This window comes from Osmerus mordax, chromosome 6 (genome assembly GCF_038355195.1).
Source record: "Osmerus mordax isolate fOsmMor3 chromosome 6, fOsmMor3.pri, whole genome shotgun sequence".
Taxonomy (NCBI): domain Eukaryota; kingdom Metazoa; phylum Chordata; class Actinopteri; order Osmeriformes; family Osmeridae; genus Osmerus; species Osmerus mordax.
The window spans coordinates 12,704,475-12,722,570 of NC_090055.1; the positions used below are offsets into that span (position 1 = coordinate 12,704,475).

An 18,096-nucleotide genomic window follows, 5' to 3' on the forward strand; every position below is an offset into this window, starting at 1 on the left:
AAGTGAATAAAGGTTAAAGTCAGCACTCCTAACAGGAGCTCTTAGCACATGCGATGCCTCTGCCTCCTCTCACCGGGACAGCTGTTAGCACCCTGGCTTCCTGCATGCTTGCATTTACAAACACACACATATTCCTGGTACGCGTCTTTACCACATATTCTGACTTAAACATACCATAATTGAATCAAGACATTATCTTATATTTCTGGGTCTATGATGCCAAACTGTATGAAGGAATTCATTCATGTCATTTAATCTCAACTTCTTGTCAAAAAACTGTATGACCAATAGTTGTTTTGTTTTTTTTAAGTCTTTTTTTTGCAATGATGGACATTTAATCCAACAATAATTTAGGTATTTATTCACAGACCACTGTTCTGGTATTATGATTCTAAGACAAATCATCTGCAGGAGGATGTCTCCTTGTCAAAGTGAAAATCTGTGGAAGTGAAGTGTGGAGTTCTGAAGCAGAGGTCAAATGAATGGAAGGACACCGTGGCGAAACCTACAGTCGAACAAGTGGAGCGGGAATCCCACCTCCGCCATGGAGACGTGATTCGTCACAAACCCTGCTCCTTAGGCACCCGAGATCCCCCTCCAAGGACCACAACCACAATTATGGGGCTCCTTAAAGGGATGTCAACTGTGGTTGACCCCACGGGGATCAGGCGTGTCTAAAATGTACACCTAACTGTTAGCTTTTAGCACCACACCCTTTACTGCTAAAACTTCAGGGATGGACAGTGAGACTGCGAAAAGGGTTGGGGTGTAGCTGTGATGCGACGCGTCCCACTTGGGCGTCTGTCGCACTACACACACAGACACACACACACACACACACACACTCAGTGCCTGTAGAACCACATGAATCAGCTTTAACCACCAAGCTTTTCTATTATTCATAAGGCTGTGGAGTCAAACATTCCCATTTAGAGACAGTACACTTGTTTGACCAGGAGAAGGTCTAATAGTTGTGTGAGGAGCAGAGGGAGAAGCTTGGTGAGGGGCGCGAATATGCGCTGTCCTGCAAGTAACCTGCTTGATGAAAAGAAAGTCTGAGAGAGAGGGAGAGAGAGGGGGAAGAAAGATAGGGGGGGGAGAAAGTAGAGAAGCGAGAAGAGAGAAGGACACGGAATGACAAAAAGAGGGAGAAGTGAGAGGGAGATAAGAGAACAAATCCAATGAAAGTGAGGGGCGTCTGAGAAGGACAGCTTTGAGGTTCGCCGCTCCGTTATTGATCCAGTTTGACCTGTTAGACCACAGATAGGTGCTGCTGCTTCACAGGGTCCCAACTCCAGGAGAGGATAAAAGGGACTTCTCAATGTCATCATCGCTTTCATCATGTTCACTAGCACACCCTTCTCACCATGGGCCCCGATGACAAAGCATCTGTCCTTTGGCTTCTGTCCCCAGACACACACACACCCACGCACCTACACACACCCACACAGTCGCGCACACACACACCCACACACATGTACCCACAGAACTTTCTCTCCAACTTTGTCCTTGTCTCATCAAACTCTTGATCTTCCACATACCTCCTCTTGCATCCCCCCCCCCAACTGTGGCCCAGTGTAATCCTTATGACTCACAGGTTGGCAGGAGTGGAGAGGCAGGCGGGAGTGGTGAGCGAAGGCAAGTTTTAGAAAGTTGAGGCCATCCAAGGCACTGGCTACAGGGTCTGAAGGGATTGAAGAGGGTGGGTGGGGTTGGAGGGTACTTATAAGGGGGTTGGGGTTGTGGGAGTTTGAGACAGGTTGACTGAGAAGGTTCCGCATTTGAACTTAACCCGGCTGTGCCCCGGGACGGACGTAGCAATTAGCACCAAGGCTCCGCATCAAAAGAAATGGCGCAGCGTGAAGCGCCTCTAATTAGTCATATGAACGGAGGCAGCCGCCCAGCCACCGCATGCCTTAGTCTGGGGGAGGGGGGGGGGGGGGGGGGCTGAGAGGAGAACAGGAGATGAGAGGAAAAATAGAAAGGGGGAGAGAGAAAGATAGAAAGAGGGGAGGAGGGGGATGCCTGCCTTAAACCGGAGGAGTCGATTGCAAATTTCTAATCTACTTGCTACAATTTAGGATATAAACCCTAGATGGGTTTTGCAGCAGAGGTGACAGTTCATTGTTGAAAAGTATTAGTTTAGTTGTCAACCAACTTTATTCTCTGTTTTGTAGAAGATGCACCTGCTGCAATCTGAAAGCTGGTCCACTAGCATCAATCTTTAACTTGAAAACTTCAAGTGTTGCTCTGATTGGAAAATATCTCACATTTCCATTCAATCAATCTCATGAATTCAATAATCCCAAATTACAAAAGCGAGTTATAATTCCTGGTCAATTTCTCTGTTAATTAATTAATAGTACATCAATTATTCAACTTTAAACTTGTTAGGTTACGTTTACTCACAGAAATTGACATACTCTATTAATGAAAATGCATCAATCAAATAACAGATTGTTGCAAGTTATACAATTTGACTAACATCCTCTTTGACTCTGAGAACTGAGGTGAACATTGAAATGTAATGTGTTTTACGGGTCTCATCGATAATGGGGATTTACATGGATATGTGCCTTCACGCGTGGAATAGGGTGACAGTTGAAATGTATTTCATCTGCAGGCAAATATTCACCCCGGTCTCCGCGTCTGTGTATAATCGGGTAACAATTCGTCAGGGCGGCGAACGGGTCGGGTGTCGGTCACGACAGCCATTTCATTACAGTGTCTCTGCCGTCGCAAGTTCCAATTCAATTAACTGGCGATTATTTTTCTCAAATTCCTCTCCACCGGGGATTGACGATCATGGGCCCTGACCTTTACTGTGCCCCTAGCTTTCCAACCATAATAAAGGTGGAAATCGTTCAATCTTCATATCCTTAAGTGGCATATGCTGCATCGGCCTGTGTATCACATTATATCTTGTTATCTGCAAAGTACAGTGATTGTGTGCTGGTAGCCTACTGTGGAGGGAGACGCCAGTGAACATTTAGCCTACATCTTATGAACGGCTGGGACCAGAGGTTGCGATGTTAGTCCTAATTAAACGGTATTGTTTTGTGAAACATTCGAATATGTAGCCTATCTACTGAAAATATTTTTTTTAAATCAAAGTGCTTTCCAAATCCAATAGGCTATGTATGATTATAGCCTATGTCATAGTCAGTTTGCGATCTTTGCTAATTGGATAGGCCTATATATTTTTTATTAGGGTATGTCTATACAATATGCTTCATATCTGCCTCGATAACAGACGGAATTATAAACGTTTCTGCGTCAATTATCACCTCGGGTATTCTGAGATTGGGGATGGCATTCGATGTCGTTTTAAAAGAAAAGGAAAGGAAGTAAGCGAAGAAAGGAAGGACTGTTTCACCATCATCTTAGAGGCCACAATTCCAAGCGCACCTAATCTCAGTGAGGATTTTACACCTTAAGTAGATTACTTGTTTGTTTATTCGTCATCTAAACAGAAAGATGGAAAAATGAATGCTTTGCCTGAAAATTCCAATAAGGTGAGAGTAGGCCTAAACTTTATTATTGTCCCCCTCTAACTCAGGTCTCTACAAGCCACACACAGCCTTTACATTTATCTTTCAGGTTTGCTGTGTCTTTAAGGTATGCCTTTGACCACCACCATACCGGCCCCCAAAGTGTGAATAATAATCGGTAAGGAGTTACGCTAAGTGGGAAAGCTTTTAGCACATTATCCACTGGCAATTGCAAGGTAATCTAATTTGCCGGCACAGGTCCCTTATTAAATATCTTGCAGCGACGAATTTGCATTCTAGAGTCGCCTAATGGGTTTAGTGGCCCCGTGAATCTCCCAGCTCGTGTTTATGTAAGCACCCATATCTCTTGGAGTGAGTGACATTGAGGATGAGAGGTGATCCTCTGCACCCAGGAAAACACAGGAGTCAGCGCTTTTGAAACGAGCTATATTTATATATACGGGCGGCCGACATGCGTCAGTGGATGCGACAAGTGGGAGAATGGATATGCGAAAATAGGATCTCGCCAACGAGATGGGGGGAGGAAAAGACATGGATGCTTTTGGAGTAAAAAGCAAGATAGGTGCCATGTACAATTTTGAATGTATTCAAAATTGAAAAAAAATATAACCTATAACAAATTATAAAAACACAATAGGCTACTTTAGTTCCATTGATTTATTGACTTCGTCAAGCCTTTTTTGTTGGTGGCACTGCATGTACTTCGTAGTGTTTGGTTTTTTTCAGGTTTTCATTCCTGATCAGTTAAAAGAGTTAAAGGCCTATATTATTTCGATATGTTTAAAGGTTTGTGGTTCTGGTTCCGATACTAAAACCGTTTTCAACGGGGATTAAAACGGGTTTATTTATAATAATATTAATATGATTAATAATAGCCTACTGACAGACCTTTGACAATAACAATAAACAATAATGAGAATTTAAATAATAATAGACTACCAATAGTGCAACAAATATAATTACAAAGAAATGTGTTATGTTTAAAAATCGTAAACCATTGTGTGATTGACATAGAGGCTATTGTACAGTAGTTGTAGGCCTATTATAATTGTATTATAATTTAATTATAAAAGGCCTACATGTCGATCACACAATGGTTTGACATTGTAGCCTATTAATCGAATGTAAAAAAACTTTTCATGTTCGGTCCTACGAACAGTTGGTTGGATCTTGCAAATCATAGCGCGAGTTGTTTTTTCAAAGCTATGAGTGAGTGAGAGGTGGACGGTTAGGCACTGGTGTGTGTCACAGAGCGGATTAACCCAGCAATGCCCTTATGCGATGCCCCGTTCGTTAGCCTACAGATTTCTAAAATCATTGTAAAAACGTGTGATTATATTATTAGTAGACTGGATCCTCATGATTTTTGGTATAAAATTGACTATATTTCAATACATGTCACAGCACTAGTCGAAATGGAAAATCTCATACACTCTTTCTTTTTTATGTGTCTCTGTCTCCCTGTTTGTGGCCTATATAACACAGAAAGTGGCCTAATTATTATGGAAAATAATGACTAAATAAAATAAATTCGAGTAGCCTATTTTATATTGACATACGGCCTATGCCTAGACAACATATTCTTAAATGGTGACCCATAGCCTATTAATCTCTTTCAATGAATTGATCAATTCCAATATTAGCCTAACGTTTCTGGTCTACCTCGATGAGTGAAGTGTCGGGCTGAAATTGGTTCCCACAAAATTGGGGTTAATGGTAGAAATCTGAAGTTGCTTTTAATAGGCCGATCCGCTTGGGTTTGTGGGACAGTGGAAATGTGACGTCGAAACCGAAGCAGTGATTGGTTGCTCGAGATGGCGATGGAGGGGAGTCTAAAAGTAAGAGGAGTGCGAGAATTCTGGAGTCTCAATGACTATTTGGCCGCAGGACTGAAACCACAGAACGATCTTGGTCTTCCAGCAATGTATCCAACAAGTCAAAGACTGCAAGTGCTGTAAGATTTTCCTTGAGCGTATATAGTCTGCCTGTTAAAAACTCGCTACAAAGCTTCCATTGAGCTATTCGGTTTTGTGTGCAGTTTCAAGAGGACACAAGTGGAGACAAACGGAACTTCGGAAGATTTCGTTCAAATATCCAAAATATGGAGTACACCACGTCTCCGAAGCCGCAGCTCTCTTCTCGGGCAAATGCGTTCTCAATAGCCGCTCTGATGTCTAGTGGAAAAACGAAAGACAAGGAAACGGAGGAAAACACAATCAAACCCCTCGGTAAATTAACGTTTGATTGACAACAAAGGTCTGGATTCTGAGGCATAGTCTGATTCATTTTAATTGCATATACCAACTTATAGTAGGCTAGGTTATTTGTTGGATAACTGTAGGCTAAACCTGCTCCTGCACCTTCGGGCTACAATTCTAGACGACAGGTGTCATGACGGATAGGTCTAGGCTACTATTCAATCGGTAGACGTATCTGGATAGGCCGAGATTTGATCACAGTCACAACATTACGATTTTAACTTAAAAAATGCAGTAGAAATTGCAGCATATAGGCAATATGTGTCAAATATGTCTTTTGGGTTATTATAAGACACTCTTCATGTGCCATAGAAAAAAGGATATCTTAGAATGCATTCCTGACATTTATCGTTAGGTTATATAAAGGACTCTGCGTTTCAATTTTGCGCCATTCTGAAAACAGTTTGTTTGGTTATTTCACGGGAAACCTAATTGAAACTTGATGACATTTGAGTTTTGTTTCAAACGAATCACACTTCTGATTCAAGTAATTCCACAGTAGTTCGGTCTAGGCCATTTACATTTTAAATTGCCTAGTTAATACCCTACTCTATGCGCTAATAATAATAATAACAAATACAAAATATAAGATATTATATATTTTATTTGACAATTGAATTCAGTAAGTGTAGTCCTTTTTTTGATAATGATGATGATGATGGTGATTATTATTATTATTTTTATTATTATTATTATTATTAGTAGTAGTAGTAGTAGTGGTGGTAGTAGTAATAGTAGTGGTAGTTGTAGTAGTTGCCGTATTGTAGTTACAAGGCTAAACATATAGCCTAACCCAAATACAATTTTGATAATAAAACAACACCTAACCCAAAAATATAAATAGATTTAGTAACCCATTGTTTACCCATCATATTTACAACAATTATAGTCACAATAGCTTAACAACATCAATTATAAAAAATAAAAATAAAAAACACTAGGCTGCAGCCTAACTGCCTTACACTCATTGAGCTATTTCATCTAACTTTCTTGTAAATAGGTAGGCTCGTACCTGCATAAACATAGCTACACAGATTGTACATTAATTATTATTACTTGTATTTTTCCATTCTTAGAACAATTTGTAGAAAAATCATCCTGTAACCAAGGCTTGGGAGAACTGTCTTCTCTCGATGCACATGGAGACTACGGAGGAAGCGCGCCTGCGGTGTGCACGGAGCCTCTCATCCCAACTACCCCTGGCGTACCCAGCGAGGAGATGGCCAAAATCTCCTGTAGTTTGGAGACCAAAGAACTATGGGACAAATTCCATGAACTCGGGACAGAGATGATCATTACAAAATCTGGAAGGTAAATTTCAGTTTAAGGATGATACATTTAGTGTGTGGTCTTGACTTGGGCCCCATTCAATCCTAATGTCATGTGAATGTGTTACATATATCCCTCTGTATCTATAGGTCGTCGTCGGTTAAGTTAGCTTCAGGTCTACAAAGCCAGATGTAGCCTATCCTTGTTGGCCTGTTGCAAATACATATTGATTAGACATTAACTGTCATTTGGCCAATATTATAACAAACTAGACTGCTTAGTAACATTGGCAGAATAAATCACAAACTATTAGGGGATATAGGCTATTTGAATGCTCTGTCATGTTTAGAGCATAAAAATAAATATAGTCGAGAGATTAATGGAACAGGAATTTGCTAGAAAGGCCTATGACACCAATTATCTTGTCTTTTACTAGTGGTGGGCTTTGAGTAAATATTTCTTTTTGAAGAAGAATGGTTGGCAACGTGCCGTGTTCTTGTAGACTTAATGTTTACTGTCCACATTCCCCCAACAGAAGAATGTTCCCCACTATCCGTGTGTCCTTCTCTGGGGTAGACCCGGACGCCAAATATATCGTGCTGATGGATATTGTTCCAGTGGACAACAAACGTTATCGATATGCCTACCATAGGTCATCCTGGCTCGTGGCGGGCAAGGCCGACCCTCCTCTGCCTGCACGGTATGCCGACCCTCCTCTGCCTGCCGAGCTCATCTTCCTAAATGTATAAGGCCTACGCCACATTTAAGCTTAGACATTACAAAATTGTAGGTAAATAATAATAAGCAAACATCAGTAATAAAATATTACTGATGATTATTTTTTTTTATAATTAACGTTTATAAACGAGAGCCATTGATGCAACGATCTATCTGAAAATATTCTAATGAAATTCACGTACATTTAAATGATCTTTGGTTACCTTAGATTAGCCTACGTTTTTTAAATGATGCTGAAACTAGAATTGCTGTAGGCCCTATTTATTAAAGCAATTTATTCCCCTTGTGTTTACAGGTTATATGTCCATCCTGACTCCCCATTCACTGGGGAACAACTGCTAAAGCAAATGGTCTCTTTCGAGAAAGTCAAGCTAACCAACAATGAGCTGGATCAACATGGACACGTAGGCTATGTTGTTTACACATTTTTCACAATAACACAGGTGATGAATGCCGTTTAACAAGCAAAGATGAGACTTATGCTATTTTTGTTTGGCTACATGCGACTTCTAACCGACGAATGAATGTTTGTGTAGGCTATTACGAACTGAAAAGGTGATATTAACAGCGATGATTATTTAACATTGGGTAAATGAATAAAGCTACTTTATTCATTTCAAAGCTTTATTAAAACTACTTTATTCATCTCCTATGGGAAATTGAGGAGCTGATGTTATTACAAACGTCAGCTCCTCATAGCATACTCCCATAGCCTATGTGTAATTATTGTACAAAAAAAATGAAAATTAAAAATAATTTTCCCATGTTAATGGTTGAACCAAATGATGAACTATGTACATTACAAAAAAAATCTGAGGTGCTAAGCGATAAATCCTGAAAAGGTAATGCTAGCATTATAGCAATGAAAATGAATTACATATTCCCATCTCAGAAACAATGTTATAGACTGTCAAGGCTACTCAGAGAAAACAAAAAAAGTTCATTCCGACACTAGTATATAAGTTTATAAATAATGTTGTTTTTTTCCTCTAAAGAATTTTTCTCTAACAAGGAAAGAAAATAATTTAAATCATTTGTTCTTGTCCATGATATCAGTGAATATTGTGGGCCTTTAAACTAGTTAACAAAATTAGGGTTTGCATGTGCCTATACAAAAAGAACATCTATGCATCCGTGCTCTTTTTAAATGTGCATGGGTTGAATATGGTGGATTGAAGACCTACCACAGTTAATTACAAAATAAAAAAATAAGTTAGCCAGAAGTAACCTATATTTCGATAGATTACGACACAAAACGATGGCTTAAAAAGAGTGTCATGGGGTTTGCCTTTCATAATGTAGACTAGTAATGAAGTCTGATAAAAGCCGCTTGGATAGGATAAAATAACTTAAAGTTTCAATGGTGTGTTTGTGTGTTCATATATATCTCAATGTCCCTATTATGGCGTGCACTAGCCCTTGAAAATGATTGATCTAAACAGTCCATAGGCCTGCATTTTCATTCCATATGCCTCTTATGTCAAAATCATTTTGGTGTCAGTGCTTCTTGGCTACCCTGCAACAGCATCTATCTGCAGTCAGATGAATGAGAAAGGCTTTTGATTGAGCCAGAAGCTGAGAACCAAGGGGAAAGTTTGTCTCTGACCTTGTAGTGTTAACAAGTTTATCTTTTCACACTCTCCCCCATGCCATCCTAGCCATCCTCTCTCACTCACTCTTCCAACAACCATCTTTCTCCGAGCACCTCATTATCTTACTCTTTCTTTTTTCCGCACGTTTTAGTTTTCCCTCCTATCAAGGTATTTTGTGTATCTTTCAATTGTCTTCTCCCCTCTGTTTTCCACTCCTTAAATTTACTTTTGTTGCTTTTCATTCTTTGTTCTGTTTTTGTATTTTTTTTATCTCTATACATCCTTTCTACAGTATCCCTAGTTTGTCTTTTTTTATTTTTTCTCCACTTTAAAGAAGATACTTTACCTCTTCATCTATTTACTCTCTACCTCTGCCTCACCCATCCCACCCCACTCTCTCTACCTGAGTCTTTCTTTATGTGTCTGTTTCTCCCCATACAGATTATCCTAAACTCCATGCACAAATACCAGCCCCGTGTCCATATCATCAAGAAGAAGGAGCACACCGCCTCCCTCCTCAACCTAAAGTCTGAGGAATTCCGCACCTTCGTCTTCACAGAGACTGTCTTCACTGCGGTCACCGCCTACCAGAACCAGCTGGTGAGTGACTGGCAGCTGACATCCAGACACAGTTTTATGCAAAATAATAAACTGTCTTCCGAGGGTCCTATGTTTGTTTTGTGAGAGTAGGCCTAGTATGGGGTTAGCAAGCATTGTAGTTCCATCTTGTGTATGCAGCTGGAAAACAATTATTTCTAAATGTTAGCATCTAAAGCAAAAAAAAACATCTTCTTGGAGGTAAAATACACTAACTGTTAAAGCAGAGCTGGGATTGAAGTGTGAGACGAGTGTGTCCAGCACAGTTTAAATCCAGCTCGGCCCACACTGCCTGACTCCCTTTGTGTGTTTAGTCTGTACAACATAGATAGAATGTGACAGATGGGCCGGGAGAGGGATTGAAGAGTCTCAGACATGAGAAAGAAGAGAAAGAATGGAGAGTGGCGTCTGATGTGATTCTGTCCCTGTCCCCCCCCCCCCTCAACCCCCTCCGTTGTTTTCCAGATAACCAAGCTGAAGATCGACAGTAACCCGTTTGCCAAAGGCTTCCGTGACTCCTCACGGCTGACAGACATGGAGAGGTACAGGGAATTCTGTGTCCTCCACAGTTGGTTTATTTCTGTTCCTGTGTTGATTAGATAAACATGGGGAATGGAACCAAAGAGAGTGAGTGTGTGTGTGTTAGAGAAAGCGGCAGAGAGAGAAAGGAGGGGGGGCAGAAAATGGCGGTGCACGTGTTAGCCTCTTACACTGAGTACTCATTAATAGGAACACAGGCTGTGATGTGTTTATTTACTACTGCATACTACTAACACTGCACTTCAGGCCAAGATTTCTTTGAGGACAGGAGAGGACACATGGATTGTATGGATGAGCAGCACTTGTCTCTCTCTTTCTCTCGCTCTCTCTCTCTCTCTCTCTCTCTCTCTCTCTCTCTCTCTCTCTCTCTCTCTCTCTCTCTCTCTCTCTCTCTCTCTCTCTCACACACACACCACACACACACACGCGTAAGCACACAGACTCACTGTCTTGACACTGACCCACAAAAGGCAGGTCATGCCAAAGGATTTATATCCCCTAGCCAAATACACCTTTTTATTTATCCTTTCAATTCCAACACTGGGGCCAAAATCAGTCGACAAAATCAAACCATCCAGACACATTTCCTCAAATCAACCAAACAGACAAAGTCACCTGCTGGAAAAGAGGGAAGCAGACAGCTCTCCCTCCCATCTTTCTGTCTTTTTCTTTTTGAGGGCTGTGAATTAGATCTGATCAATTGATCTTCAGGGAGCTGCAGAAATCACATTAGTCTGGAGTCGGTCACTGCACTAAAACACAATGTAATTCGATTGGCTGTGGTGACTGATTGAAACCAGCCCCCCTTGTTGCTGTATTGGGGGGTCGGTTTGGCCTCTGAGCTGGACAGGGGCAGCGCTGATAAAAACACACACATTTGTACTGCGTCGCTGACAGATATTGCACTTTCCTAACCTAATTGGGTGGGGGGGTAATGTGTACGCATGGCTGTTGTGATGCAGACCACTCCTGCCTATCCTCCTACACACACACACACACACACAGGCCAACCCGGCCATTTCTGTCCCTGTGAGGTGCTTTCTGGCAAGAATAGTAGTAAATAATGCACTCAGTGTGACAGTGGAAACAGAAACACAAATTTGTGAACATACAAAGAACAATGCTGAACACTAACATCCACTGCATCACATGTAAAAACAGAATTTGTGTGTGTGTATACCTTTCTGCATGTGTGCAAGGACATGCATTTTTATGTATTTCCTTAAGTTACTGTGTCGTTTATATTTTATTTCTGTGTGAAAAATAGCATGAAATCAAACATTGAATGAACGTAGAGATATATTTTGGGCGTCTCTCTTTGGCTTTTGCTGCAGGGAAAGTGTTGAGAGTTTGATCCACAAGCACTCGTATGCCCGGTCTCCTATCCGCACCTACGCAGGTGAGGAAGAGACCCTGGGGGAGGATGGCCACTCCACACACACTCGGGGTAAGACGACGTGGCCCCCGATTCATGTTTTGCTTCAAGCAAACTCTTTTCAAATGCTTTTGATAAACAAATGTATGTACACATTTTTACAAAGTGAAAAAATACCTGACTTCATGCGCAACATTTATTTTTGTTAAAAAGACCTTACTTACTCATTCTTTACCTGCTCCCTCTTTCTCCCAGGTTCTGCATTCACAGCCTCAGACAATCTGTCCCTCACCTCCTGGGTCACCACCACATCCGGCTTCTCAGGCTTCCAGCACCCCCAGTCCCTCTCCGCCATGGGCACCAGCACTGCTTCGCTGGCTGCCGGCTCCCTGCCCCACCCCATCCAGGGCTCCCTGCCTCCCTACAGCCGCCTGGGCATGCCCCTGACACCCTCAGCCCTAGCAGGCACCATGCAGGGCAGCGGGCCCTCCTTCCCCTCCTTCCACATGCCACGTTACCACCACTACTTCCAGCAAGGCCCCTATGCTGCCATCCAAGGACTACGCCACTCCTCAACGGTCATGACCCCCTTCGTATGACTCAACCCGGGGCACTAGGTCAGAACCAGACTTCCATTTCTAAACCCCATGCCAGCTCCTAGACATGTATGTAAACACCCAAATATCTCCCACCTACCCCCATTCAGAATCATCACCCCTCCCCTCTATGTTGTTTTTTGTATATAACGCACCTGGGGCGCTCCAGGTGCCTTTAACGACCTGGAGAGGCTGTCGCCTGCTGACCGCCGTACCGGAGAGAGAGAATACATTGGGACCCTCATATGAACCCTCTGAGACGTGATAAACATTCTTCACATGAACATTGAAGACCCCCAATTTGAAGATGAATAGCTGAATAGGAACCATGGACTGAAGAACGGTGGACTACTAGACCCACAGGCGAGGGGATTCATAGCTTGGGATTCATCATCTCAGTGGACGCGCCTGTTGGGAGCCCATCACCTACGATGTGAACACATGGCTTTCCTCCCTCGAAACGGAAACTTACTCAAACTCGGCTTGGACATTTTTTTTATTGCCATCTTAACGCATTGGCGGCAAATTATCTCTGACTTGCTGTTGCCATAGCAATGATATTTGTGCACGTCCTGTAGAAAGGAGGCAGACCAAGTAACTCTTTACCATAAAAAATGCCAGCCATTTGCACAGTGCAAACGAAATCATCATTATTTAATGAACATAATGACATCATGTATAATAGCAGTACTTAAAAGATGCGAACACACACTACATACACACATTTGAACTCATAGGACGCATGCTGACTGCAACAGATAACGCAAATGAATAATGTTTATGTTGGATGAATAACCTCATGTTACCAAGCTTTTAGAATTTTTTCCTGTTTGCCATGACCAAGAGGAAGGTGTATACTAGTTTATATTGACCTCACAGATATCCAAGTTGTGCAACTCTGGAAGGGAATGTCAAGTTGTCATTGTCAATATTGTCACTTAGTTTTTATCCATTCCCATAAGTGGTTTAACTAAGAAAAAAGAAATGCAAATGCATAAAAAACATGAGAAGGAGACATTTTATTCTTTCAAATATAAAAAAAAAAACACATAAAAACAAGAGTAAAGATTTTATGATATAATTTGTACTGACCATTGAACAATTACCTAGTCAGTCATGTATCACAAAAAAGATTATTTAGATATGATACAAACTATCCTTCGCACCGGACAACAGTTAGAGTTAACTAACTTAACACCTTATCCTGAGTGGCCTGTGCCCTCCATTGCTGCTTCAGCCTGTGTCGACAGTTCTCTGGGAGGAAGTCCACACCTGTAAATGATGGTTCTGCAATTCCCCTATCTGCAACAGGCAAGGAAAACCATGGAAAGAAGTGATTCAGGAGTGCATCAGCTTCATTTGGGCTATCGCACAGGGGGCAATTCATCTGGACACAATAACCTAATTACACTGCAGTTCTGATAGTGGTGCAGAGAAAGCTGTGTGAAAGAGAGAGAAAGCGAAATAGAGAAAAATACATAGGTTACGATACAGGTTACGATCCCTTGGAGAGAGACAGAGATAGAGAGAGGGGTACTCCCTACTACTGTACACATAGAATCAGATTTGTGTATGGTTCTTGGTCTGAAAGACATTTTGATCTAAAGGGCAGTATTTCATTTATCACTGTTGCCATTTTTTCCTCTGACCTAAAACCTTCAATCTAATGAGTTAACTTTGGGCAATTTCTTTTCAGTATCAAAATGTATATTTTGGGTCATAAAGTGGGGACAAATTGGATGAATATGGTGTACCGCAGTACAGTGTGTCTCTAAGTTTGTTTACAGTATCTCTGATTCATGGTTCTCAATGTAGCAATCACAGAAAGCCAAAACACACATCTTTTGGGTTCAGATTTTACTGTATTATTTTGGGCACCAACTGTACTCTATTTAATGCAATGTATTATTGTCCCAAGTCTTTGTTCCAGTGGTAAGCCAACTTTGATGAAAGCCAATAATAGACTATTGGCAACTATAAAATGTCAACAAGGATTTAGTTATGTTGAGGAATATTTATTTAATAGCATTTCCAGTTATTTTTCTATTGCCGGTTTCTTTTGACAGAGGGTTAAAAACTGATTGAAAAACATGGTGAAAAATGTTGCTACCATTTTTCTTTTTTGGAACAGTAAAACTAGCATGGCTGGCGTGCAAACCAGTCCGTTTTTTAAAGCCATGACATAGGAAAACTTCAAGGTGCTCTGAAGCCTCAAACTTAATGCTGAACATTGCCTTTGACTGTGTAAGCAGTGGTCGAGGTTTTGTTATGATATATATTTTTGGTTAATTGTTTTCCAGCTGAACAATGTGTATGCACATTTACAGTCTACCATTAGGAAGAGAGAGGCAATTATTTTTTGATTTTCTTTTTCTTGCTGTGTTTAAATATTATGTCTTATGTAATCCCAAAAAATGACATCTAACAAGATTAAGTTTTGTTGATTTTTAAAGTGCAATATATTTATTTCTGTCCTGAAAATGATAATGTGTAATGTACTATCTGAAGCATCTAGATGTTATTTGTAAACCATGACAAATATATATATTCACCCCCTCCCAAAACAATCTCAAATATGTTTTCTTTTGGTTCACTTATCTATTACCCAAAACGGGTATATATTGTGTGTGTGTGTGTGTGTGTGTGTGTGTGTGTGTGTGTGTGTGTGTGTGTGTGTGTGTGTGTGTGTGTGTGCAGGTTTATTTATAACAGTGATGATTTGTCTTATTAAAGAATGACTCACTGAAGTGTCAATATTAGACTATTTACTTTCTAGATAAGAGGCTTAAATCTGCTCTTTTGGTAGTGGCCTGTTTCTTAACGTTTTGCCTTGGCTGTTGTCTACATTAAAGTATGCATCATAGCCTACTCAGACAAATCACTCAAAATTGTAAGATCACTAACTTGTGTATGAAGATTTGATGAGGTGTGTCCCTCCCTGTCAAATAAGGTTGTTTCCTATCCAGACCATTTGTTGCTAATTAAACAAAAGAGAACAATTAACGAAAGGCCTAACAGCCTACAACTTATTTTACTTTACTATGGAAAAGGGGATGCTGGTCTAGAGTGCCACCCAGTGGCATATTGAGATTTAGGTTAGTCCATTACAACAGAAAAACAACAGGTCTCTTTTCCACAACATAACTGTGGGAGCAACTTTCCGCGTACATTTTGTTCCCTTTTATCCTTTGGAATGCGCCTAGGTCGACGCGCTTTAACAAGACTCAGACTCACTCCACAGTTTTCCTTTTCCTTGTTGCATTTATTTTCCTTCAGTCTTCAAAATGTAATATACATCACGACAGCAGACCAAAATAAAGACAACAAAAAACAACTTCAACTCACGTAACTGATCTGAGCGGTAGGGTCTAGAAACAGCGGTCAAAAACCGTATGACTATCAAACCAAAGGCCACTAACTGAATGACAGCCAGCTGTTTAGACCCCAGTTGATGCAATTACCGCCTTGCTCAGCTGATTGACAAAACGCTCTGACGACATGCCACGCTTAAAGACCGACTAACATGCACAATTCATAACAATTTCATAAAGGCAAAAGGTTAACATTGAAATCATAATAATCATAGTTTTGGCTCCAACAATAACCTACACCAAAATGTGCTTCTTCGTGACCCAAACCTCAGTCGGGCTGACTACATGTCTCTCTTTTACCCTACTACCCATTCTGAACATCTCTGGCAAACAAAGTCCTACAGTGTAAACCCACAAGACACACAAAAACACATAGCCTACACACTTTAGTACACGCCAGACGCATTGGCCTGACCGCCACAGACAAACCGATGGGATCGATGGCGGGACGTTAGTCACCGTTTCACCAGGAAGAAAGGTCCACTTCTAGCCCTGATAAGAATCTGTTACATCCTTTGAAAATAAATAAATAAACAAATAAATAACATCTAGTGCTAGCCTTGATTAAATTAAAGGGATAGGGGAAGGGCAGACAAGCCACCGTGAGGTATGGGGAAACAAATTGGAAGAAGCAGTTGGGCCAGAGAGTCCATTTTGGGGCATCGCGGGCATAATTTACACACTGAGGAGCGCGAGCTGTATCTAATGTCATTTCCATCAATTTAGCATTTTAGCCTTTTTTCTCATTGCTTTTAGCGGTTGTTTAAATAGTCTAGGGGAAGAAGACGGGTGCGCATTAGGCTGCAATGTTGGAGACAACGTTTAGCACTGAGAGGTTGTGCTTTATGGTGTGGTGACTGGGTCGAATAAGGTCGTTTATCTTCCAACAAGAGCACCACGTGACTATAGTGGCTAAACATGAAGTGCATACAAGCTAAAACAGTTACTTTGTCTGTAGTTTTCTTCATCTTTCATATTGGAAATCAGCTAAATCGAATTGTCTAATTGGTATTGCGTAGTCTAGACTTTAGGCCTATTGTGCACACTAACCTACAAGGCTATAGGCCTACAGGCCTAAGGATGTCATTAATGCAATAGAGACTGAAACACAGACACTGACCACTATAGAGCTTTTCCTCGATTATCAGACAATACACATTAGCCCATTGCATTGGATGTATGCAGTGCCCCTTCAAATAGATGTATAAGCCGTACAGCATCCATTCACCTCACCCTCCACCGCCTTTTGTGTCACAACTCCTTTCATCTTTCCCCCGACACCATCCAGCTTACTGTCCCTTCCTACCTCCCTATAATGGCAGGTGTCCAGACTAACCACAGACTCCCCAAAGACAACCAGGTCTGATAGCAGAGAAGGACAACTCTGGTGCATAACAATGGCTTATTATGATGATGAAATGTCGTACAAGGCCCCAAACACCATCTTTACTAAATCTATTCCACTGATAAGGGGTGTCCAACCTTCGGACTGGAGCCAAGGGATCGTAACCTTATTGGATCAGTCGCCTAGGAGGGCGGCGTAACGAAGTGAGAGGCCCGTCAAGCCTCTGTCATGCATAATTAATTGAGATTCTACGACGAACTACAAAAAATCCATAGTCATTCGATTAGAGGGTTTTTGGAGGACTCCGAAGTGCATCGCTGTCTGTGCAGTTTCCCCACTCTTCTCCCTATCTGTGCATAGAGGATGACATGGGGGGAACGGTGTGTGCGTCTGTGCATGCACGCACATTTATTGTTAAAGCAGCTGCGCTCTCTCACCATCCTTCTTTTCTTTTTGGTCATCATACCTACAGCTTTTATTCAGTCACATGTTCTCAATACGTTGAACTCACTGTTCCCGACTATAAGTTGCATTAGGTAGGCCTACATTAAACCAGTTTAAAACCTGAGATTTGAAACATTTAAACTTTATCAGCATTGCAAGGAGCAACCTGTAATCCTAAATTATTTCAGACCTAAAAAATGTTATCTTTAAGGTTATCTATAACACCTTTTTGGAATGTAATGTTTCAAATAAATGAGGGGTTCCTTCAAAGGTAGAGTACTGATGTGAAGTAGCTGGACAGGTTGACAATAGTGCCATCTTTAGGACACAAAATCAACTTTCACAAACGTTCCTCACTAAATCTGACATAAGACACTAGTGCACAGTGCCAATGATGCATTTGGTGCTTAAGATGTCAAGTCAAGTCATTTTTATTTATAAAGCACATTTAAAAACAGC

At 41.1% G+C, this 18,096-nt stretch overlaps 1 protein-coding gene across 2 annotated transcripts; it reads left to right on the plus strand.

Moving 5' to 3' along the window:
- The first annotated feature begins 5,613 nt into the window (after nt 1-5,613).
- tbx20 (T-box transcription factor 20) lies at nt 5,614-12,480 on the plus strand. 2 transcript variants are annotated; one of them, XM_067238626.1, is made up of 9 exons: nt 5,614-5,740; nt 6,847-7,081; nt 7,575-7,739; nt 8,073-8,181; nt 9,811-9,969; nt 10,432-10,508; nt 11,247-11,249; nt 11,841-11,953; nt 12,137-12,480. In XM_067238626.1, the coding sequence occupies exons 1-9, from the start codon at nt 5,614-5,616 to the stop codon at nt 12,478-12,480; spliced, it is 1,332 nt and encodes a 443-aa protein (XP_067094727.1). The 2 variants fall into 2 exon arrangements, with proteins under 2 accessions (XP_067094727.1, XP_067094728.1); XM_067238627.1 differs by lacking the exon at nt 11,247-11,249.
- The last annotated feature ends 5,616 nt before the right edge of the window (nt 12,481-18,096 follow it).